The sequence below is a fragment of the Myzus persicae genome, unplaced genomic scaffold, assembly GCF_001856785.1.
Source record: "Myzus persicae strain clone G006 unplaced genomic scaffold, MPER_G0061.0, whole genome shotgun sequence".
Classification (NCBI taxonomy): Eukaryota; Metazoa; Arthropoda; class Insecta; order Hemiptera; family Aphididae; genus Myzus; species Myzus persicae.
Window position 1 is genome coordinate 197365 of NW_019103850.1, and position 27912 is coordinate 225276.

The 27912-nt window shown below is 28.8% G+C and overlaps 1 protein-coding gene across 3 annotated transcripts in view; it reads left to right on the forward strand.

The window, feature by feature from the left end:
• The first annotated feature begins 4354 nt into the window (after positions 1 to 4354).
• The window catches only part of LOC111035438 (activating transcription factor 7-interacting protein 1-like), a 37128-nt gene continuing 13570 nt past the window's right edge, over positions 4355 to 27912 (forward strand). Inside the window, exons 1-2 of one of the 3 annotated variants that reach the window (XM_022317055.1) lie at positions 4355 to 4648; positions 12309 to 12372. In XM_022317055.1, coding sequence (XP_022172747.1) covers positions 4610 to 4648; positions 12309 to 12372 — 103 coding nt within the window. In that variant the 5' untranslated portion in view covers positions 4355 to 4609. The remainder of the gene's footprint in view (positions 4649 to 12308; positions 12373 to 27912) is intronic. The other 2 variants (XM_022317054.1, XM_022317052.1) reach the window with 2 other exon arrangements.

A 27912-nucleotide genomic window follows, 5' to 3' on the forward strand; every position in this document is an offset into this window, starting at 1 on the left:
AATGAGCTGCTTAGCCAACGAAACAGCAGATAGGTTCGTGACGGTCACCAAATATTTTTCGTGTTGTAAACTATAATGTACACCGGCAAGGAGCAACTATAAGTTAAATGTTTTTAATTTAGGGAAACCAAACTAATGGTACCAGTTATCATCGACGGCAGTCAGACAAAGCCCGTTTGTTACCCTCAGAGATCAATGACATGTACACCTCCGGATAGTATTGCCGCACCCCTCGATACAAGTCTACCGACGACTGTATTTCATAAGGCGATTTCACACTATGGTTGTTTAGAGAAAAATAAATCTTTACGAGTTCCAATTAACTGGCTTGAGTACTCGGCTTGCTTCGGTAAAAATAATTTTGTAAACATATTTAAATGTATTATGAAGCCTATTATTTTGACTCCTTTGACAGCGAGAGGGATTAGGGTTATGTTTTCTCACGTACACGTGCCATGGAACGCTTAAAATCAAAATCCTCTCGAAGTATTGTATATCAGACGTAAGCAGGTTCTATCATCTTGAATTTTATATCAGTAATAATTTTGAAAAAAATAGATTAATTTTGTTGTTAAGTCAACTTTGGATCCTTCAAGCCACATTTATTTATTTCTGCCTTTTTATATTTAATTACAAGAATATTATTGATACATCTACACATAATTATAGTACATTCTATTGGTATTATTGTTCTTAAACCTAGAACTAATTTTAAGAGATTTTGTATTCTTTTTGTGTTATGTAAAATTTGTACTACTTTCAAAATTAATTAATTTACTTTTGATAACAATTACATATTATTTAAACAGTACATTAATACTATTGATTTTGTAAATCTTTCACTTAAACTGGTATAATCAACATTATTAGCTAAATTAGTTGTAAGTTCAGATGAACTTTTTATTTAAGTTTATTTAAAGTACTCGTAATTGTTAATCGTATTCCTTGCTATATTATTAATTTTTCTGTTAAATATTTTATTTATAACTCCTACTCATGTCACAGCTATAGGCTATAATGAGTATACCGATAGGTACTGTTATTGTTATTTCTTCTAATATTGTAATCATTGCTGTTATTGGTGAAATAAATTATTATTATATTAGAATTTATAACTGTTTTGAAGCAGTGCCATATTTAGTAAATTATATTATTTTTGGCAAACCAATCAATTGTTCTAAAACTTATTAAACATTGAAACCTTCTCTGAGACTTGGAGCGCGGGGGAACTGCTGGCAGTATGGTGTGCAAATGAACGACGTCTGAATGTTAGCGATTGGAACTCTATCCGAAAGTTTTGCGGTAGCGGCTCTGGTGAGATTATATACGAGTAGGTACAGCCGCCACCACCTCGGAACTTCGACGAAGAGATTATGGTTGTAAATTATTTATGTGAATGTAATTTACAAAAAAAAATATGATAGAAAAATGTACCTATTGATAAGAAAAATGTGGGATATCTCTTTCCTCACCTGAATATTCTTCACATTTATTTTTTAATTAATTTTGTAACTCTATAATCTGTATACCTAAATCTTTGTTTTTTTTTGTAATGTTCTTAATGCATTTTTAGGTAATTTTTTGATTTATTATTCGCTACTTACAGTCGGATGGCAATGTCTACTGTTGTTGTTAACTATAGTGGCGATTTTATAATACAAGTTACAATAATAATAATAATAACAATATTACTATATACACACTATATTAGTTATAGTAACTTGTAACTTTATCTTTTTTTTGTGTTATATTTTATTAGTATCCTTTTTTACGAATCCCGAAAAAAAAGTACACGGAAAAAAGTCCGATTTAATTTTTTTCGGAAAAAAAGTCCGGTTTGATTTATTATTTCATAATTAATAAAAATAATAAATATATATAAAAAAAAATAGAATTACTAAACTTATAATATATAATATTAATTTAATTTAAAACTATAAATAATTAAAATTTAAAACTAATATTTATTTCGTTTTCGAATGCAATGGCCAATATTAATTAAAAATTCTTCCACCGATATTTCGTCAATGGCCACTCCAGAACATAAGTTTTTTAAACGTTCACCGGTACGTTTTTTTGGTGTTGGAATCCCTTCACCTAATTTTTGTAACGCTGTTTTAGCTCTATCTACTTAGGAGATGATACGCATTTTAGAAATTAACTTCCAGATGGTTAGGTGCGCGTGTCCGACAAAATGCGTAAAATGGTTGTTCCAACTCTCGCAAATATTGTTTGTACAATGTTGACCGTTTATCGTAGCCTCGTGAACGTTCCATATTTCTGGTGGAAATAACGATTAATGTTTTTTAATTTTATAGTTATACTTTTTCCTGACTTTCTATATGTACCATTGACATATGTGGAATCGAAATAATCAAGAACCTATGTAGCTTCTTGCCTTCTTCTGTACAAACCGTCGTTAACTTTATTCATTGGCAAAAATGACTTCATGTATCATCCGTTTTATATTTGGCTACCTTACCTTAATACCTTCTATTTCTGTAGATGGTATAACAACGTTAATTTTTTATGAAACAATAAATCAAACCGGACTTTTTTTCCGTATAATAATTTTCTTGACGGACTTTTTTTCCGAAAAAAATTAAATCGGACTTTTTTTCCGTGTACTTTTTTTCCCCGGACTTTTTTTCTGACTCCCCTTTTTTACCGTAACGTTTTTTATTTGACTTTTTGTCCTTGTCGTTTTTTACCGATTACCATTATATAGGTATATTAAATTAAATAAACATAAGTTTCAAAATATTTTTATAGCAATTTTCTTCGTCCAAATTTTAACATTAATTAATGTGTATAAAAAAATGTTGTACATCATGTATTTTATTTTGATTTATAACCCTTTTTAATCCAGTGAAAATTATTGTATCGATGATATTTATTTACAAGACTAAAAATTAATAGTAGATCAAAAAGTGTCAAGCTTTAATTACTAGATGTAAGATGTACAATTGCATCTATAACCCACAAGTTTAATCAAATTTTGCATTTTTTTCTTAAAAAGTACCTAACTTAGGTTAGTAATAATATAGAGTATTTATTATTTAATTAATATTGAATACATTATATTGTACTCAAAAACAGATGTACAGGCGTACCTACCTTATTAATAAATAGCTAAATGGAACAAGAAGGTATAAAATCGTTTTCATCGTCATCCGTTATTATTAAGATGACACTACACCCATCCAATTTTTCACATAATGTAGAGGAGTATATTAATTGTGCAACGTAGTTTTTAATTTTCAATATCAATACAAAAAATGTTCTTTTTAACTTTTTTTTTAGCTCTGATATCGAACACAAAAACAACGTTGCATAGTAAATGTTTTTCTCTTTTTGTGTGAAAATTTGGATGCTTAGCTTGAGCTACATTCTGAGATCTGAGTGGTTCTTAGCCGCGAAGTACAGTTTTTATCGTGTTTTGCATAGGTATCTTGTAAGACGGAGACAACACTTACGCACTTACGGGCGTAGCGTCCTCTTAATCGGAAATCTTTCATTATCTCCTAATATTACTATTTAGGATTTAATTTGTAATTATTATTTATTATTTTATCAACTTTATAGTTTAAGTATTTTGGAATAAATGTCTTGGCCTTGAGTTATAACATAACTATCGTGATGCTTGCATACACCTATAACGAACAAAATGTGTGATAAGTAAGCGAGTAAGACGTGTTAAATAGAGAGCAATTATTGAAAAAAGTCGATTTTAAAATGATAATATTATTTTCTTCAATACGTTATATAATATTATCAACACGGTGCAGCTTCAGCATTACATATATGCTTACAAGTCATTTTACCTGCGGCAGCTACCTACAAAACTTATCTTGATGTACATTGTACCCTATATCCATTTTAATACGTATATAAATATAGTGCGTTCCCCATGCCCATAATAAAATAAGTCGGTAAGTGACAACGTCGTTGGAAACAGATGATAAAATACCTGTGATACCTTTTTTCCAAACATTGCTATCTCTGTCATTAAATTGTTTCCATTGTCGCACTAGAAGTATAGCAACCAGCTTATTCCATTAACCATTATGTCGGACCCGGAACTCCCCTGTCTATTGTCCATTTCTTTATGGGTGTATAACAAGCATGGAATTTATAAAATGTCGTCGTGCCCGGCCGTCCATGTCCCAAATGTTTGCGCGCCTCGCAGTGAACGCTGCCCTGACGACGATTCCCTGGACGGAAAGCCACTGCTGGTGGGGGAACATCAGGCCTACGCACTGCGGGTTGGTCGGGGGATGTTACATTCTTTTAAAGAAAACACGTACGCGCAGAGCCGAAGGCACAACGTACAAAGCAGTGTGCACTGTGCGAGTCGCCATCGTGATTCGTGGCAGTGTGCCGCCGTCTATCGTAGTCTCGTCGCAGAATCCGCAACGCCTAAAATATTATTGCCCGTCAGTCGCCGCAGTGACCGTTAAATTATTATTGCCATCCGACGTTAAGCACGATGCGCATTGCGTACGCAGCCTAAAGCGAACCGTCGCATTACTCGCATTCGTAACGTATTATCAAAAGTTTTACCAGTTACGTTCGACGGACGCTTCGAGATCGTCGAGTAATATATCGAATGGTAATGTCGCGGAAGCCGGTAGCTGGAAGAAAAAGGGTACGTATAAAAGCGTTATACGATTTTCGATGTAAATTATAACAGTGACCCAACAGTATAGATGAGACTCGTGTGTATTCACAATCTTACTGAGCTATTTCGTGTGAAATCGAACGGCGAGTGAACGGCCGAAGCCGGACTGCCGTTGTTTGGAATGACGGCGGCGTCGGCCGGCAAATGCCGACTGCCCTAAGCCCGGACGGAGGGATTTGAAAACCTTTTAATTTTTTTCGTTCGTCCGATTACCGATGTCGTTTTCGATTTGACGTACGTTTTGTGTTCAGTTAACTTAAGTTGCAGTATTTCGTATCCGATTTATTTGCGTCGACAACACCCGTGTGCGCTCGGTACGCACTCTCTGTACCGCCGAATTCGTGCATTTTATAACTACTATGAACTGTTTCTCCCTTTAAACGCTACACATTATTATCTGATTTCCCCTTTTGACATATTATTATCATAATGATTATGTTTATTATTTGTATCTGATAATAATAATGTTTTTTTAGAATTGGGTTTATAAAAAAACTAGTAGCAGCGGAATTTCAGTGCACACTATTCTGTCACAACGAAAACGCTATTGTGTACCCGATTTACGATCCAATGTGGAACGGGTTAATGTCAGTTTTTGTATCTAACCTAACGCTGTAAAAGAGGGCTGTGTCTAGTCTCTTGTGTTACCGGGGATTATCCAAACGCTTATAAAACGACAATGGATACAGGCATAATATGCCATATAGCCGAGTAGCCGACGTATTCACTATTTACGATTAGGTAACCAGAAAAAGTGGCCATTTAACCCCGCGACCTCCGAGTAATACCCCACCGTTAGACAGGGGTTCTCAAACGAAACCAGTAACTGATAATTCAGTTGTATACAATGTACGTATATTGCTCTACCCGCCGCGCAGCGAAAACAACTCCTTTCGCCGCACCGATCGCCATAGTCGCACTTTCGACGTTTGTACACGTCGACTCTGGTCGCGCTCGTAGTTATCAAACAACACAACTCACTTCGCCGCGCTGTGTGACGGCCACCAGTTTTTAAGGGAACCAATCAGAAGCCAGCTGCGAGAAAACATCTGCCGCCCGGCAGGCGGCAATGCGCGGAGTATGCCACAGATAAGATGTAGATATAGAGTATACAACACGGGGCAGCAGCAGCTGCTCTCTGCTATCCCGTCCATATAAAATTATGATTCGATTATCGTCGCCACAATAGAGAAATTCCGCTATGAGCGCCACATGTGCGTTCGCCCAACAAAATCGCAACAACCGATAACAACGATACGTAAAAATATGTGAAAACTTACTATTAGGTAGTTTATAGTAAAATTGTTTTATATTAATTTTATTTTATTATTTATCATGCCGGGACACAGGTGCATCGTACCAGGATGTAAATCTGGTTACGATTCTTGTGTCAATAAACACCATTTTTTCACTGCCCCAAAAGATCCAGCTATAAATTATTAAAAAACAATGTTATTTATTTTCCATGTTTCCAGCATAGCGAAAAAATAATTGCTCTTGCAATTAGATATTATATTAATATGAGAATGCGGCAATTTTCCCAAAAATGTAATACTGAAACAAAATAAGAAAACATGATAAAAAAAAGGGTTTCAAAATTTACTTTAAGTTAGGCATTACTTATTTAAGTTAAGTAAACTTAATTTGTACATAGTACCAAATGTTTTAAATAAAAAAATTAATTAATGCTTCATCACTAGAGTTTGTGTTTTGTAGACATTTTTCAATTAACTATTGCCTACTAGTTTTATTTTCTGATTTTTTAATACCTACCTTTATTTTATCATCCCATGCCTACATTAATAAAATAGTCAATTTTATTCTGGTCTGGATAAATTATTTTAGATATTAATAAGTTACATATTCAACTAATTATTAGGTACAACATATTTTTATTTTGCTATATACTTAAAAAAAATACGGCTTTTTTGATATTTAAGAAAGTTTTTTTTTTAATTCTTGATTTCATTTAGTTTTAACAAGTATGCAGTGGGTACAATATATTATAATTTCAATACTATATTTTCTGATGAACCTACCTATAATGAAAATTTGTAATAAATATTATAAATCATTATTACTTAACCTTAACAAAATAACTGCACCAGTCTACTGAGTACTGACTACTGATGTATTCAATATTATGATTTATGAAAGTATGACAATAATCATTAAAATATTTGTATAATCCTATTCCCGAATTTCAATCATTATTAATTATAATAACAACTCTTATTTTATTTGTAATCGGTGAAAATACTCATAAAGAAAGATTATAAAAATGTTATACTATAATATAGGTGCTATACAACATGATATAATTAATTATATCATGCAGTTCAATTTGAAGTTGGTAAATTCGAAGTATTACTTGTTTGTATACGTTAATTACGCTTCTACATTGGCGGCAACTATTATATGTTCGTGGGCGGCAATAGGGCGAACGCACAGTAGCGACCCTAGCGGATTATTATTGAAATGGCGACAATAAGCGAATCACACTGGTCGAGCTGCAGTAGCCAGTCCTTACTATTATATGTTCGTGGTATACACTATACAACCGGAGCTTGGGTTGCATTGGTAACCATGGACTGCCGTCGCGCTTTAAGGCGAGTTTACGCTGTATTCGTGTGCCGTATTGCCGTGCACACGGATAATGTTCAGCCATGTCCAACAAAACGGTAACGTGGTTAATCGTGTGGTAACCTGACCAATCAATCAATCACAGCAAAGGATTTAAGCGAACGTGTACATCGGAAACCCGCCCCAAAATATGTCGCGTGATGATAGTGAACGTCGGTTAACGGTGATCGTGGTAGCCCGCTCTTCTGCGCATGTGTGTAGGTCACATACTCACAACAGTTTGTGTATAGTTATTTTTTAAAACGGTGTACACACTTAATCATTGTATTACATCATGATTTATGAATATTTCTTGTAAGTTTCAAACGAGTTTAACGAACAAACTTGGGGTGCCCTTAATCCGTGTCTCCATCTATTGGTAAAGGTCTAAGCGCGCTGCACTCATCTCACCAACTCGGTAACGTTTATGACAACCGCTGAAACAGTCGTCAGTCTCTTTACGATTTCCGACTATTTTTCGTATTGCGATCTCTTACTTGGGTACATGTACAGAGTAGATAAATAAATATTAATTAATATTTTCTGTGGTACTGGTGCATGTTCAGCTCTGATGCACAGTATTTTTGTCAAAGGTACATAGCAAGGTGGATTGATAACACTTGGCTTATAATAGTACGGCCAGCGAAAAGTGAGCCGCGATACCAATGCTCCTGGTGGTCGAATTTAATCAGGATTTCCTCAATTATATGCGATTACGCTTTAATACACCACTTGGAACGTAACGATCACGGCTCACTTTTCGCTGGCCAAACTATAGTAGATTAAAAATATAACTCGAACCAAGTTCACTACTAGATCGCATTGACTACCCGTTTGAGGATCAAAACTCAGATAAAGCTTTTTATGTAGAATTTTAGCAAGACAATAAATTACCACAGTACTCGTCCAAATATTATTAAAATAAAAAAATATACATTTTTAACTACAGTTAAAAAGATATCCTTCATTGATGAACCATTCACTGCAGTCAAAATTTGTATTTTGATTGCTTAATTATTGGTGGTAAAGCAGTGTTGTAAAAAAAACTTTTTAAACTGTGTATAAATTCTACATATAAATCATAATACATTCATTTAGTAAGTATTTTAAAAACATTTCAAATAGTTTAAAAATACAATATTTAAGAGCAAACACAAATATTTGACATGCACTTAAATGAGTCCCCTTTTTAAAATATTTTTTGAAATAATTGGTTTAGAAAATGGTAATTGGTAATACAAATGATATGACTGAATATCAGGTAAAAAAATTTTTGGTAATAAATTTGTTCAATCATACATGCTTCTATTTTCATACATTTTATAATTCACATTCCTAATATAATCCTATATTTTATACAATATTATGAGTTTAAAATATCATGATTCATTATTTCATTTTCATACATTTTAATACAATATTTCATAAATGTAAAAAAATTGTATTGTATATGTATTATCTATGTATAATAAATACATTATAAAATGATGTTTTTTTATTTATTAAAATTAAAATGTTTCAGCATATGATATGCTATTACAAGTTTGCTTACTTGTACTAGTTAGAAATTAGAAATTTCACATTACTTATATTGTACAAGGTTGTACAATTGTATACAGTTTGTGATATAGTAATAATAATGTATACACTATATTATGTTAGTTAATGAGTATTTTAGGTTATTAATTTAAAGTTGATATTCGTCTGAGCTTGAGTCTGATAGAAGAATATCTTGCGGTAGACGTAGTTTTAAACCCAAGTTTTTTGGTTTTGTTTCATAAATGCCTAATATATCTTTTGTTCTCTGGTATCACTCAGGTCAGCCTAATGACCAAAAATCTTTCATGGAAAAAAGTAAAAAATCCATCTGTATTTTATTCAACTGAGGTACCTTTTTGGTTTAAGTTAATTCAATACTAATACTTGCATCATATCATTGTTTCACATTTCTTAATATACCTAAATAAATATAAATAGATATTATATATAGTAAAATATAATCCAGTATAGTTACCTACAGTTAAGGTAGAAATTCTGAATCTAAAATATAAATACAATAATTATTATAAACATTTTTCTATTCACTTTTTAGTATAATATATTATGTCAAATACAATTTATGAAAATATTAATTGCTGGACTATGGCAAAATTTTTGAATAAGATTGATGTTTGTAATAAAAAAAATTCCAAGGTAGATAGGAATTATTTAATTAAAATTGACTTAGTGTATGAAATCCTATTAAATTATTTATGAACATCAAAAATAATCATGTTACATTATTATCTTATATAATATGTATGTTTTAATAAATATGCCATAATTCATACATTTTAGGTATAACATATTATAACACATTTTTACAAAAGAAATTAAAAACCAACAATTTCAATTAAGTAATCATTTAGATGCATGCAATTAGAAATGAATTTTCAATTTCTAGTAGTTTTCCAAACCGTCAGAAAAAGCAAAAAAAAAAAAATAAAGAAAAACAGGAATTTTTACGCAAATCAGTTTTTTACAAAATCAATTTTGGATTTTGGTGTAACACAAAACAAAATAACCGTAGATATATGAAATGTTCACTAAATGTTTATAACAATATAAGCAATTTCCTTACACAATACGACTTTCAAAATATTTTGACTTGTTTTAAACTGTTTATGGACATTTTCAATTTTTTTGGTTTTGTTTTCTATAAATGTCAATATAATTTTATTTATTAAGTAAAAAAAATAGCAGTTGAAAAATATTAAAAATACACTCAAGATTTTGTATTATAAGCATTTAAAGTTTAAGTTTTGATAACATTTACAAATTATTTTGTAGTGAAATATTTATAAAATGTTTAACTTTATTTGCTAAGGATCGACAATTTAAGACAAAGTTGAACACAAGTAAATAATTATGTCACCAAAACATCTAAAAATATACTAACACAGTTTTTTTAAGTAAATTTGGACGAAATCACATACCTATTAATTTAATTAATAAGCAAGAATAATGATTTTAGTTACATTGTTGTAATTTAAAAATATTATTCGTAGATATTTGAAACTTCTGAAGTATATTATTGTATACAAATAAGATAATATGCAAAAATAACTAATTCAACCTACCGGCTACCGTATTAGTTATAAATAATGATAATATAAATATAATATAAAATATCTTAGGCTAACAAACCGTTTCCGCCTAGAATCGTTTTTTGTATGCATGATATCAATATATTATATCATTGAATTCAAATTAATCACCAACCATTACAGTCAACCATCAGCCCGATTTTTTTTATTAATTTTTTTTTTAATTGTTAACTTTAAATTATAATTGTTTTCCATACGAAAATGCGTTGGTGGTCGCGTGTTTGACATGCCGTGTTTGACATGCTCTAGCGAGTAAGCAGCAAACCTAGCAGCGTGTTTAACTGGATTAAATTTGTACGCTATTTACACCTTATGGCTTATCAATCCACGTTCATAAAATAACGCGATAACATTACGTTTATTTGGTAATAATAAATCGTGATGGATATAATGAAATTTTATTCAAATACATAGTATACATTGTCTTTAATAGTGAATAGAAAAAGTACGTATTAAATTGTTTAATGCTCGACAAAAATGGTATAAATGTGAAATAATATTATTAATCTGAAAATAAACTATGTCTAGTGATTATGTGCCCTTTGCTGTTTTATTTAGTGTAGGTACTGATCCGAATACGAATTAAAGAAAGTACAACATTTTATAAGGGTCTATTATGTTATTAAAACATAAATGTATAAATTATTTGTATTTTAATCATTGATTCAATATAAAAATGTCGGGAATTAAACATACCGTTCGAAAGGTCAAAATTTAGAAATCTCAGTCGTTTTCATAAGCACTGAGTAAAAAAAACAAAAAATTAGGAAAAAACTGGAATTTTTACACAAAATTGGTTTTCAACGAAATCAATTTTTATTTTTGGTCGAATCGTTCTTCGTATACAAAGATTTTATATCATCGGATTCAAATTCAACACATCCATTACAGTGACTTTCTATAATACACCAAATGTACAACAAAGCTTTACCTACTTACCACCTTTTTTTACTGAATTACATATTATTAAATGTAATTCTGTTTTATTTTATAATTCTAGTTAATTAATAATAATAAAATAACATCATTTTATGATTTTTAATTTGACTAAAAATATTAAACGAATACCAAATTAACAATATGTATTGTTGTTGTCATTATCTTTTTTTTCACTAAATATTTTTTAAATGTAGGATTTCCATCTATGATAGTCAACCTACAAAAATAAAATTCCTTAAGAATCTTGTCACTTTGTGTTTTGGACGTTTTGGTGGGTCAGGTTGATTCCCACGTCCCACAACCACAATATGAAGTTGGACTTATTTTTCAGAAGGACACTACAAAATGCGTAGTGTGGCAGCTAGAAAGCATTTTAACTGATATTAAAATCTTAAACAATTAACTGTGGCTTTTAAAAATTTAGTAAGAATGAAATAATTTAAATTTTGCAATTTGTTGAATAGGTATAATTAAGTTGGGAGATCGAAAAACTGGAATTATTTTTTAATTTTACCTACTATATTATAATTTATAAAAATAAATAATTATAGGTTAACTACATTCACTTATTACTTATAAGTTAAAACACTATTTAGATTTTAGAGTTTAAACGATTACTTTAAGTGTAGTAATTTAAAAGATTTTTATTTGTAAAATACATATATTCTGTTACAATTCATTTTTTATGTAATATTAGATTATTATCAACGAAGAAAAACGACACAAAATTGTTCTAAATTTTTATTAAAAATTTCAATCTTTCGGAAAATTTCAGTATTGAATAAAATGATTTTGCTGTGGACAAAAATTATATTATTTAAATTGTAGTTATTTAATATTAGATTTCTATGTTCAACTATGCCTATAGCTTATAATATAGTCTAATATCTATACTGGCTTTGTATATTATTATGTTCCAGGGAAGGCCACCAAAGAAAGTACCAATCACTGAACCTAAAATCCAACCTGAAACCTTTCGGACGAGTGAGTATTGCTTCTTAGTATTTATTATATACCTGGGACACTAGTATACGTATACCTGAGTAATAGACAGTTGTATTATATTTAAGAAAACATTTGTAATTAAAAAAAAACAAAATGTAATCACTGTTTACGCTAATAAGTAATAACCATTATTGTTGAGGCAAATTCATCAATTAATAATTTCTTAATAGTTAGTAATACATTTTAGATTCAAGTAAGGCCAGAATTTTTTTTTTGTGACATCTCCTTATAACAGAGATGATATACACGAATTTCAAAGGTAACATCATGGGAAAGTAAACGGGTATATCAGCAGTTTTGTAACACGCACCGTGACCGTGTTCGCTCTTCTCATTGGTAGAATATAAGATAATATATTAATATGTATGTAATAACGTGAGATTGTCTTTTGGAAGATAATTTAATGGCCTATGGAATGGGGTGCTATGACTGGGGACAATGGGATACGTTAGCCGAACCAAAAGTCGTATTGTTACTGACGTATCTATTTATTTTATTGTGACTTGTGACTCATGGATACCACATTGGCAAAAATTAATTCAATCTATTACACTACTAATAGTAGAATAAATTACCATGGTAAAAACCAATAATTTAATATAATATATTTAATAATTAGTAAAGACTGTCTTCATTCAGAATTGTTTTTCGTTGTTCAAATTTATCACAGTGACTCACACAATACGTCCTAGTACAGCGGATACCTACTTGCTTACTTTTTTCCGATTATATTTAAAAGTACCTATTGAGAATTTTCAATTGTTACCTCCCACAAGTACCCAAATGTACTGACAAGATCCAATTTTCTAACAGAAACCTTCCCCATAGTTGATGATTTCAGACAATAGACCTTATACTACTAGACAACCAATGAGTGTAAGGAAATCTTAACAATATAGAGGGCCCCCCTTTTTGATTACTCGTACGCACTGTAGTGCGGAGATGTAGGTTAAGATGGTGTACCGTCAATTTATCGTAAGCAATTGACCGCGCGACAATTGAACGTAAACTATTGATCGCAAGCCAATTGACCGCAATTACAATTGACCGCACGACAATTGATCGCAAAAATAGCTTTAAGTTATTTCATAGTGCAAGGTGAATAGGAATTTTTCGTAATATTATTCGATAGACATAACGTACTGACACAATCCCAATCAGTATGCTAATAACTTCGTGCAGCTGAAGTATTGTTCATAGATTATGGCTTTAGAGTACGTATTAAGCGAAAAAAATAAGTATTTACTTATTTATCAAGGTTTTTTACACGTAAAAGAACGAGAACATGAAAATAAAATATATTGGAAATGTTCAGAATACAAAAAAAATCACTGTAAAGGTCGTGTACACGTAATAGACGAAAAAGTCACCAAATATATTGAACATAATAATCACGTTCCAAATGCAGCAAAAATCGAAGCAAAAAAAGTTATTTCAATTTTAAAGAAAAATGCATCACAAACAACTCTCAGCACACATTCAGTTTTAGGAAACACAGTTATGCAGGTAATTCATATTTTAGTGGCATAGAAATGGATAAAATATTAATTATGAAAATTAAACTAAATTAGGTAACAAGTGCAGTTTCCGCGGAAATGTCGAGTGTTAATACCTTGAAAAGGACAATTCAACGTTTGCGCCAAAAGGAGGAAGCTACACCGGCTAATCCAAGTAATTTTGAATTTATTATACCAGATCAATATAGGTATAACTCTAATGGCGAATTATTTTTAAAATTCGATAGTGGTCCTACTGAATCTCGTATTTTAATATTTACAACTCAACAAAATTTAGATTTTATGAGCGAATGTGATAATTGGTTTTGCGACGGAACATTTTCAGTGGCACCCCCTATTTTTTCTCAGTTATATACTATACACGGGGTGTATTATTCCAACGTTATTCCTAGTGTTTACATATTACTGCCAGATAAAAAAGAAAAAACTTACCGTCACATGTTTGAAATTTTAAAATCACTGAAACCAAATTTAAATCCAAAAAGTATTATGATAGATTATGAAAGAGCAGCTTTAAATGCTATCGAAATGGAGTTTTGTGATACAGAGATAAAAGGTTGTTTTTTTCATATGTCGCAATGCATTTGGCGTCATGTACAAGAATTGGGCCTACAGACAACTTATCGAAATGATCCAGAGTTATCATTAAGAATTCGAATGCTACCCGCATTAGCATTTATTCCAGAAGCAGATGTAATTAAATGTTATGATGCACTACTAGCTACAAGTTACTACACAGATAATGAGGATCTACTGGCGCCGCTGTTGGATTATTTCGAGAATACATGGGTAGGAAAATTAGATAGGAGAGGAAAAAGAAAACCACCAAAATATGCAATCACATTATGGAATTGTTTTTCGAGAGTAATCCAAGATTTAGCTACAGCAAATAATGCTATAGAAGGGTGGCACAATTGTTTCACATCACTTATAAATGGTAAGCATCCTTCAATTTGGCGGTTTATAGATGCATTAAAAAAAGAAGAGAGCATAAACAGATTCAAAATCGAGCAGTATGTAGGTGGCAATGAGCCTCCAAAAAAAAAAATTTACCGAGATAGAGCGGCTAAAATCAAAAAAATATGTACCAATTATAGCAATTATACAAATATTGAAGATTTTCTTCGTGGCATTGCATACAATTTTCAATTGCAAGTTTAATATTTAGTGTTTAATTCTTATATATTATACGTGACCTACCTTAATGTATTTATTATTATTATTATTATTTTTTTTTTTTTTCATTAGATAACCCGCGGCAACAAAGGCCATTGGGTGACATATTTATTATTATTATTATTATTTTTTTTTTTTTTCATTAGATAACCCGCGGCAACAAAGGCCATTGGGTGACATATTTATTATTATTATTATTTATATTCAATTATATGTAGGTTCATTAAATGTTTTTATTTAAAAAAATATTACGTATAATTTTTATATACCAACATTTTTTATTAAATATCTACCTTAATGTAATATATTTATATATTCAAATTAAAAATTATTACTGATTCCGATTCCTGATTTTCCGATCAATTGTCGTGCGGTAAATTGTAATTGCGGTCAATTGGCTTGCGATCAATTGTTTGCGGTCAATTGTCGCACGATCAATTGTTTACGATCAATTGACGTGTATCCGGTTAAGATATATAGATATATACTATATAGATTATTATGTACTGTCTTCAAGACTGCGAGATGTTGTTCCGTCGTTCATAATGCTGTTGTTATACTCAGTTCTTGTCCATTAGTATATTATCTATGTTTCAGACACACTATTAAAAATATTTTGAGTGTTGAATTAATTTTTTCCAGTAACCCAAAGGCTATATAAATTAAAAATGTTTTTTTACATTTTTATATTTGATTATTTTTATAAACTCAATTATAATATAATTATTAAAAATAAAAATAAAATATCTGGCCCTTTATTTCCATAGTTATTGCAAATTAAGATTTAAACATCCAATGGTTCCTAAAGTTGTTACGAATGTGATTATTAAAATGATAAATTGATAAACAAATCATTGTTGTCATCACAGAGTAAAAGGCAAAATTCTTTAGAATTTAGATAATATACTATAGACTATCCATGTCCAGATATTTGAAGCACAATACGCGACGAGTCTAGTTGAAAAGTATCATCTGCACATGCTTGTGTAGACTGTCGCAGGTTTATCACAATAACTACATTCTCCCTAGTAATTCATAAGTAATAAATATGCGACAATTATACTCCCATATGCGTAGATAACGCATTTGAGATACTTGTCTCTAATACATTGTGCTTCAAATTGTTTACATAGGCAAGATAGGCTATGGCTCCATTCACAGAAGGCATAATATGATTTGAAGACAATTTATTGACTCATAAAGTGTTTGATATTTATCTAATATTTTTCATGAATATCTTTGGAATTCATCCATGACTAAAAAATTTTAATTTATTTAGTCATGGATTTGTCTTTAATTGTACAAATTATAATTGGCATCACTGTCATATTGATAGCATTAATTGTCGAGTTTTTAGAAACTCTTTATAAAATATGCGTCTATTGCCCTGCTGTTGTAAAGGTGTTGCGTGGTGTACGCATATTATGACGCTCGAGGGTTAAAAAAATGAAAACATCGTTGTAAAATCAATACATTCATCGATCAACTGGGAACCTAAAATTTAGTAAATTTTTTTGAAACTCCCCATCACCCAAACTATTTTTTTAAAGTTAACTTAAAAATGAATATATTCCTGCAGGCTTGTGAATTTTCTGTACAACTTTAATTGGAAAATTCTTTGATGTGACCTAAATAAGCTTCGGGGAGTTAAAAGTATGTTAATTGCCAGGTCGGAAAAACAAAAAAAAAAAAGCGAGTGTAAGTTCCTACACGAGAGTAGCAGGTACACAAAATACATACGTTAGTTCCTACACGACGGAAAAAGGTACATATGTAAGTTCCTACACGGTAAAAACCTGCAGGTACGTATGTTAGTTACTGCGGAAAGGGTTAAATATGTATATTATACACAATTAAATATGTATGTACGAATTTAAAAAAACAAAATATATATTATGATGATTAAAAAATATAATAAAAATCGTCATAGTGCATTTTCATAAATAAATATTGTACAATATGGTGATTAAAAAATATAATAAAAATCGTGCATTTTCACAAATAAATATTGTATAATATGGTGATTAAAAAATATAATAAAAATTAAAAATACATAAAATACGAAATTTTATATTTTATGAGATTTATTTCTATAACTTAAAATCTCAACATATTCGTATTGATTAATTTTGTCCGTTGTATAATCTGAAATTTGTTTATTTATGAAATCTTCTTTTTCGGCGTACTTTTTACTGATTTTTGGTTTTTCGTTACTAATTGTGGTTCTTATTTTAATATATGTATTGAATTGAAAAAGTTTGAGAATTTCAATAATTTTGAAAATATGTGGATGTTGGTGATAAAAATTTGGAGTTAAAATCTGCATGAAAACTTTCACATGCGTTTGTCGTATGGACTCTATCAGAACATTGCCGATACGTCTGTGTATAATATACATATTTAACCCTTTCCGCAGTGTAGGAACTAACATACGTACCTGTTTTTTACCGTGTAGGAACTTACATATGTCCATGTAGGAACTAACGTATGTAATTGTTTACCTGCGACTCTAGTGTAGGAACTTACTATTCCCCAAAAAAAGAAAGTGGAGAAGTGGGTACCGCAATGCTGTTGTTTAGTATAGTTGTCGAGAATGTCATTGTAATGGATGTATTAGATTTTTATTCAGTGATTAATTATTGTATACGAAAAACGATTCTGAGTTGAGATGGTGTGTCATCCTAGCATACTAGATACATTATCAAATTTAATAATTAAAAACCGCTGAATCTCAAATTTAGTAAAAAATGGAAAATCAAATGCTCATACAAAATTAACGATTCTGTCGTGTCAACTTTTTTTTGACGAATTATAAAAACTCGTTAATTTTCTATTAAAATTTCTTATGTTATTTATGAAAACAAACATTTTTTTATTAAATTCTAACTGAAGAAAAAATTTCAAATTTTCTTTCTGGATTTGGATGAACTTGGTCAAAATGTGTAATTTAAATGTGTATAAAAATATCCGTGGCTATGTATCTTTAGGTAATATTTTGGAACTAGTGCAAACAACTGTTGCATCAAAAAAGCAACTTATGGGGACCCTTGCATTAAATGTCCAGCTTGTGAAGTTAGCTTAGATGTGAAATCGACAATAGTAAAACAACCTAAAAAAAAGCGGGTAAGCGGATGTCACTCTGCTATACATTAAATGTGTAGGAGGTCGCTGTAATGGTTGGTATTAAATTTGAATTCAAAGATATCAAATCATTGTATACGATAAACGATTCTGAACGGAGACACGGTATGTCAGTCTAGGATATTTTGTTATTATATATTGTTATTACTTATTATTAATATGGTAGCCGGTAAGTTGAATTAATATCATTCCTAAATTATCAGTGATGCTGCAAAAATATTAAATATACCTATGTAACATTGGGCTGTTTTCGAACGGAATTACAACAAAATAATAAACGTTATGTGTTGTATTAGTATGCCATTTTGTCCAAATTAGAATTTAAAATGTCTGGAAAAAATAACTGTATCATATATTTTTTTTATTTTTTAGTTATGGAAAAAAAATGCTTAAATGGGATCTTGTTTTAAATTTTCAGTCCTGAACTATAGAAATTGAAAGTTTTATATATTTTGAACTACGAAATCATTTTCAATTTTCAATTTGATATACATTGTCAAAATGTGAACTTTAAATGCTTATAAAACAAAAACTTGCCGATGTATTTTTAATATTTTTCAACTGCTATTGTATTGTAACAATATATCAAGAGTCTTGTATTACATTTTCATGCTTTTTGACACAATTTTATTGACATTTTAAAAAAAAAATTGAAAAAAAATGAAAATGTCCGTCCACAGGTTAAAACTAGTCAAAATATTTTCAAAATTTTATCAAGTATATGAATTGTTGAAATAAACATTTGGTGTAAATTTCAAGTGTCTACAGTAATTAATACGGCGTAACTAAGGTAATGACTACTACGATAGTCATTATGGTAGACGAAACGACTGATTCTAGAGGGCTATATTTGTAGCTTAATTGTTGGGATACTTCATCCGGAAATTATGCCTAGTTCATTTCCAATATCTTGCAAAAAAATAAAAAAAAACCAACTATAAATCAGTATTTCGATTTGTGAGTGGTAGTTTAACGGAATTTTTTGGAGACACGTTATTTCAAGACAAAATTCTGCTGTTGATCAGTGATGCCGCGCCATATATGATAAAAACTTTAGGAACATTAAAAATATTTTTATTATACTTAATTTTATTGTTCTAATATGATTCATATAACTCGTGTTGCCCATGGCTTAAACCGATTAAAGACATTTTCCTGGGTATAAATAAACTAGTAAATAATGGCAAAAAAATGTTTTTAAAAGCGTATCACAATGAAAAGGGGCAAATACTTTATGAAAAATTCAAATCAGTATTTGATGAAAATCCCGGATACAACATAATAAAACTATACAGCGATTCAATAAATGAAAACGACGTAGATGTAAAAGAAGATCCTGCTATTATAAGCTGCTACAAACCATACCCAATAACTAATAAGGCGATAACAAGTGCCGACGTAGAACGTGTGTTTTCACAGTGGCAGACAACATCATTTTACCGTAAAAACTTGGAAATGTACATGATTATACACTTTAAACAAACATTATAAAGTCAGTTTTATTTATATTGTCAGTTTATGATTATTTTAATAATATATATTTTTTTAATTTTATATTTTAATATAATAGTTTATTCCAACTAATAAATAATAATATTATAAAAATAAAATTTGAAGTAAGTACCTTAAATAAAAATTTTGTTTTTGCACGATTTCGCACATGTCATTTTAACATTTTAACATTTTAACTGCACGTTTTTTAGGTATTAGCTGCACAAACATCCGGTCTTTAGTGATGACTAGGGCCCGGAATTATATGCCCAAAAAATGTACGAAATATGCATGCTTTTATGCACTGAATATTATTAAAATATGCACTTTAAATATGCAAAAATATGCAAACAAAAATGAAAGTTTAATAAATTTATTTAGTTTTAAAATTTATATAATTCATTAAATAATCTATACTAAATAGAAAAATGTATTCTAAAATGTATTTACATTATTTTTGTACGTTGTACTGAACTGCATTGAGTTGTAATTTGAACATTCACTCATCTAAACAAAAAGTCATGAACGAAAATCAATTTAAACAAATGCAATAGATTTTCAAGATATTTTTAAATTTACCTGGAGAGTTACAATTAACTACTAAAGACTTGGCTAGATTTTCAAATAAAAATGCACGTCGGTTTTCAGCAAATATGTTCTTGAATCGAGAAAAACTTCGTTCTACATCCGTTGAAGATATCGGGGCATACTTAAAGTATACTAAGTCACTGCTTGAAAGATCTTCTGGTATATTGTTCGTTGAGGTATTTTCTCCAGTTAAAATTTTGGATATATTTGATCACTCTCGAAATCCGTCATTTTTTTCAATAACATTTTTAAATTTATTATATATTTCAACACCATTTGCACAAAATATTGCTTTAAACTTATTCTCAATAGGTATTTTCAACAATTTTAATGGAATCAGCTAACGGAAGATTTATTTCTTATTTCACTCGTTATTATAAATCTTATTATAGCCCATATCAAGTTATACTTCATGATACACTGAATTGACGTAGGTAAGTCTTGCACATAATAATAGTATACTTCATACTATTTTTTTTCTATATATGCATTATATTTTAGAAAATTGCTGAAATATGCACAATAATTTAAAATGATCCAAATATGCAAAAATATGCCAAATTTAATTTTGCATATCAACACATTAGGTTAAGATTCAAATTTGTATCTTACCTAGCTACTTTTTAGATAAATAGATAGAAATATGCAAACGCATACAATTCCGGGCCCTAGTGATGACGGACACAAAAAAAAATACGCATCATTGTAAAATCAATACATTCATCGCTCCTCTCAGAATCTAAAATTACAAAATCGAAATATTTCGAACAATATATGGAAAATGTTAATTTATATAATCGGTGAACAATACAAGTTTCTACGTTTCCTATACAGCCAAAATAGTATTAATTCCACAATCCTAGCGGTATTGCTGTTATTACTACAAACTGTCTGGTTCGAATGGTAACAACACTAACAACTAACAGTAACTATAATTAAAAAGTTGAGTCGTTAGTAATTATTATATTATTTTTAATTTGGCCGATGTGTGTTTGAGGGATTGTGGCGAATGTGGAGTACCCGTGTATTTTATAAATCAACAAGAAAGTACCTAAGTGCTAAGTACTAAGAAAATATTTTAAAAGCAAAATGTCAACTTCTAAAGTTAAAATAGTTAATTAAGAATTGTTGTATGAAAATATTTTGTATGCCTATTATTATAAAAATTTTTGTAAATTGTAATGTTAGCTCAAAGTTAAAAACTGGCTTTAACTTTGTTTTATTACTATTTCATAAAAATAAAAATAAAAATTATCATTTTTGTTTCGTTAATTTTTCCGAAGTAGGCTATACAACTGAAAGCAAGACAAAATAGTTTAACATTAAAATGGATTTGAGTACGATCATCATCTATTGTATTTTTACTGGAGATGGTATTATAATTTGTTATAAATATTATAGCCTATAGGGGAGGCAAATTGTTAGTGCCTATAACCGTAAAAAGAATAAATCTGCTTCTGATCGTATGATAAATATTATAAAATACAAAATATCAGCAACCCACTTTTCTCACTCTGAGTTCCTTAATTTTTTATTAATCACTTTTGTTTAATTTTTTTTAATTATGGTATCTTATCTCACTTTTTTGAGATTTTTTAATAAGATTCTAAATCAGATCTATTGGGTATCGCCTTGGCTTATCAGTTGATTGAACCTAGTGGTGTTCGGGTTAGTGACTGCTGTAATGTTTTTAATCTATTTATCTATAGCGGATGGGTGAAAGTGCTTACAACCTTATTAAACCAGTATGTAGAGACATTTTTTCTGCAGTTCAATAACTGCAATAACTAGCAACAAAATTGTTAACATGGAAATATATAGATGTACTATAGATATATAGAATAATATCATAGATCGTAGTCATTTTATAGTTCTAAGTTCTTACTAGTGATTTTTACTAAATATTTTACGATGTAGGCACATATTTTGTTTTCGATGATTGGTTCTCGAGAGGTGATAGGCATATAGCAATGCAATTTCTGAATGGCTTAGAAAACATTCAGATTGTAATAATGATCGGGGTTTTTGTATTTTTTTGTCAAACATTAATCAATGTCTCCAATAAAGGTTTCCAAGCTCTAACGCAACATGCAGGTTTTGTTAAGCATATTAAAGCTGTATTATTAAATTAAAACTGAAGAGTTATGACTAGCAGAAACTTCCACAAATGTCTAATGCAGTGAGTTAGAAAAAAACCAACATTTAAATGCGTTTAAATGTATTTAACATTGAAAATTATGATAATAAGGCATCTTATTTCAAGTCACTTTTTTTTACTATTCCTAGGAATTTTATCTCTTAAAAAATTTTCGGTATTGACCTTCGATAAAATTTTTTTTTTGTTATAGGTAAAAAATCGTATGAGGAATTTTGTATTACATTTTCAAATCTAAGATATATAAATACAGTATTTTATGAATTTTTAATTAAAAATTATTTGCAAATTTTCGTGATTTTGACAACTTTATTAAAACTTCATAACTTTTTTTTTTAGTTTCCTCTTACAACAACCTTGTAATACATTTTTAAATTTTTTGATCGAGCAAACAAATTTGTATCGATAATATTTAAATAAAACTAACCATTAACCAACATAGATATTTTAGCACAAAAAGAGTCAAAATATTTTGAATATTTTATCATGTACATAAATGTCATATAATAAACATTAACCATTCAGTTAAAATGTCATATATAGTTATTTTTTTAGAATTCTATCTTAAACTAAAATTGTTTTACTTAAGAATCTCCGTTTTTCTTTAGTTTGTTTTTGTTTTTTTCTGATGCTTTTGAAACCTATGGTGATTTTCAATTTTGACCTCTTAACAGTACAAATTAGATTCATACTTTTACTCCAGAAAATATACAGAAGTTGAAAGTCGAATTATTATTTCAAATAATTATATATCGTTTATAGATACACAAAAAATATAAAAAAACCGTGGTATGTGATATCTAGTTTTTCTGAAAATGAACAATCTCGCAGTAAGTTTTACATAGTGATGGGCATAATCGAATGATTTTAATAATCGAATGATTAGTAATCGAGATATTTTCATAATCGAGATATCCCTCGAAAAAATCATCCGAAATTTTCAAATGAAATATTAATAATCGAGATATCACTCGATCAAAATAATCGAAATGTTTTGAACGAAATATCGAATAACATTTAGTAATGTGAATGATCGAATTAGTTATCAAGACAATCGTTAGAAACCAATTTTTTAAATAAATCATCTTCAATTGGTATAAGAAACCAAAAAATACAGATTTTTAATTTTTATTACAGTAAATTGTTAGTCATTACTTATTAATTATTATGACTTGGTACTGAATAATAGAAAACTTTCGATGCGTTATAAATTTATTTAAACATTTTAATTTTTAATAAAATACTTTTTCACGTTTTATAAATATTCAAATCTTTGATAATAAAAATTAGTAAATAGTTAAATATAATTAATTACAACTCGTAATATTTTATGTAACATGTATACATGTATAGTTATACATATTAAATAAGTAAAAGTAAGTATCTACTTATAGTAGGTATTATAAAATAATTAGTAATCACTAATATATTATAATAACAATAAAAAACTTTTTATCAATTAAAAATACATTGATAGGTATTAATAATTAATAAATTAATAACAGAATTTAAAAAATATTTAAATTATTGTTTAAAAAAATTATAAAATCTAAATTTTTTGGTGATAATCTGTTTCTACGTTCATTAGTAATTTGTCCCGTTTTTGAAAAAACACGCTCTGATTAACAAAACCAATTGTTTTCACGGTATACATAAAAATATAGCCTATGCCTCTATAGAAATATGGACTACTACTATGGGTTTACTTTTACTATAGTTTTCAAATCAAAGACAAAAACATAAGATAAAATTACAATAGACCAATAGACGGATTTCTTATGTTATCTTTACATTATTCATACTTTGGTAAATATTAACAACTTTACTATAGCTATGTCCTACCAAATAATCCTATTACGGTTACAAAAATATATAAATATATAAAGTATTTTGAATAATATTGATAAATTTAATAATAAACGTTCTTCGCATTTGTTGTTGTTTTGTGGCCGACTGATTATAAAATCATACCCATAAATACGTTTATGTTTAAAATTTAAATAGTTAAAAATAATACAACATTATTAAGTATATGTGGTAGGCACCGTACTAATAACGACCGCTCACGAGTGGCGATTAAAACGATTCGAAAATACAAAGACTCGAAGTCAACAACAATTTAATAATAATTTTATTATAGTTTATTTAAAAAAATAGTTGAAATCCCTCGTTTCATGGACATCATTCATTAATCATTCATACCAAATAATTTATATTCCATTATAAACATTTTGACTATTTTGAGATCAAGAATTCATTGTTTTCCAAATAAACGAGATATCATTTGAAAGAATCATTCGATTGTAATAAATCATTCGAATATAATATAATCATTTGATTATAATATAATCGAGATTATTTTCATAATCGAAATATCTCGATTATATAATCGATGTAATTTTAAAAATCGAAATATCTCGATTATGCCCATCCACTGAGATAGATAACAACTACTGGAGCGCGGACTGGCTATGTTCCTAATGTAATAGAAACGAGCCGAGTCGAATACCGTTACCCCCACCACCGAATGGCAACTTATTTAAATTCGCATTACTTAACACTGGATTTAAGTTAACTTTAACTTAAAGTTTTAGAGAAAATAATGATCGTAGCTGATTGAGTTTGGTATAAAAATTTTTTATCTTGATGTGGGGTTTATATTGATATGTTTAAAAGCTATTAAAAATATTTATAATGTTTGTAAACTTGCTTCAAAATACTTTTGAAAAGTCTTCCAAGTTTAGAGTTCAGAGATATATTATCACAGAGTATAATAATTATATTATATTATATATTAAAAGAGAGATAAATTACCAAGTAAAAATTAGTAAAATTATATTCATAAGTCATAACACTCATAACCAAGATAGCAAATATAATAAAATACAAAAAAATAAAAAAATAAATACAAGTTTAAATTATTTACAAATTTTTAAATAATATTAATTTAGATAACTTGGTTCTTAAGGAAGATTTATTTTTAAGTACTCGAGATATTATATTATATTCTTTTTCAAAATGGCGCATTCTAATATTAACAAAACTTTCACTAATTAATTTAAATAATACATATTCATGACTAAGAGTCCCTAAATCAACATTATAAGGATGTGTGCCGGGGAAAAAAAATAGTGTATTTTTACTTAATATACTTCTTCTAGCAATCTAGCATATTCAATAACATTTAGTTTTACATTATTAAACAATTTTTTTTCTTTAACAACAATAACCTGGAAGGCTTTTTCCAAATGTTGTACAATAATCATGACTGGTTTTGAAACATTAATTAATTTACCTCTACTAACCGACTTTATAAATGTTAAATTATTTATATAACTATGGTCAAATAGATCCACCTTTTTTAAACCTATTAGAGCATCCGAATGCCAAACAAGACATAACCATTTTAAATATTTAAAAAAAGTTGTTTAATAACTTAATTTTAGTTTTTTTTATACACGTTAAGTCACCACTTACCACGCGTTGTGTGTATAAACCAGCGGTTCCCAAACTTTTTCCCATCGTGGCACATTATTATTAGTTTTTATAAGTCATGGCACACTTTGGATAAATATTATATACTTATCGAATAATAGGTATATAATGATGTCGGGTATGATTATCATTATTATTATCGTTTTATATATCACAGAATATCATAGAACTAGAATTGAACTATTATGCAAACAACATCAAGCACACGTTTCACACTAAAATTTATAATTATATCTTTTTATTTGTAAATTTAAAGTTAATTTTTGTATTAATTATTTTTATTTTTATTATATACTTTAATATTTTGAAAAAATCATTTTATGTTTTTTTATAAAAAAAAGTTCAAGTTGTCACGGCACACCTTTCAAATTTCACGGCACACTAGTGTGCCGCGGCACACCCTTTGGGAAACACTGGTATAAACGATGTGTTTTTGCCATTCGGTGGTGGGGGTAACGCTCAACGCGACGGCTCGTTTTTCGGAACAGAGTCCGCGCTCCAGACGAGCGGATCAAAACCACCCAATTCCATGCACATTATTATCACTTATTATCGATTTTCCGTTATCACTATAAAACAACATAAAACATTTTTCGGTTGATGCTCTTATCATTTATACAACTACAAAAAAGATAAATTATACTATTACCTTTTACTTTTTAGTACTGTTTTATATAATTAATAACTTTTAAATAAATATAAAACAAAAAGGTGAAAACTGTTACCATATATGCAAGAAAAATATAAATAAATAAATATGTTGATGTAAATATTATATTTATTATTTATATTCCCTAATCCCTATTGTAGCATTTCATTTATTTGTTGTTGTTACTATAGTATTAACTAATTTTAATACTGTTATATTATAGTGTTGGATTAAACCATATGAGGACTAAATAACATCTACTAATTTTTAATGTATATTTTTACTTACGTTCCACAATATTACTCATTCTATCACTAAAAAGCTTCTAAAGACTCATATACCGTTGTTCATTCTATTTAAGCACATATTGTAATATTTATAGTTGGTATAGTTTATATTTTTGAATTTGTTTTATTATTTTTTCTTAATATATAATATATAATTATGTTACAAAAACAACTGTCATATTTACAAGATAATATAAAATAAGTTATTATAAATTATAATATATTATGATTATAATATATATGATCATATTCAGTATTAACAACTTGGCTAGATCTACTCGTATGATTAATAGCTTCTATAATAGACACCTTTTGCTTCTCAGTTGGCGTTTTATGTATATCGTCAATATGTCTGCGTAAAGTGGTTGGTCTAGCGAAATTTTTCTTGCATATATGGCAACAGTTTTCACCTTTTTGTTTTATATTTTTGTCCATATTGCACCAATATTATTAATATATATTAAATTGCATCAATAAAAAGTTATTAATTATATAAAACAGTACTAAAAAGTAGAAGGTAATAGTATATTTAATTTTTTGTAGTTGTTTAAATGATAAGAGCATCAACCGAAAAATGTTTTATGTTATAGTGATAACGGAGAATCGATAATAAGTGATAATAATGTGCATGGAATTGGGTGGTTTTGATCCGCTCGTCGCTCCAGTAGTTGTTATCTATCTCAGTGTGCCCATCACCTTTTACATGAACTGATAAGATTTTAGATTAAAGTTCATGACACAAAAAATAATTTATTCGTTTGATTTTCTTTATTTATTATTTTTACTCCTAACCTAACCTTAAAGATTAATTTTAGATCTAATTTTTTTTTTAATTTCAAAATAAAATACAATATTAGTAAGTATAGTACCAGTAAGTCTATTAAAAATATAATAATTTAATAGGTACATAATATTGTATATTATTATAACCTAACCTTTCGATATTTATAATTATTATTGTATACATGATTAATGATTATAGCATAATTATTTTGAGTTGGAATAACTTACAGTATATTA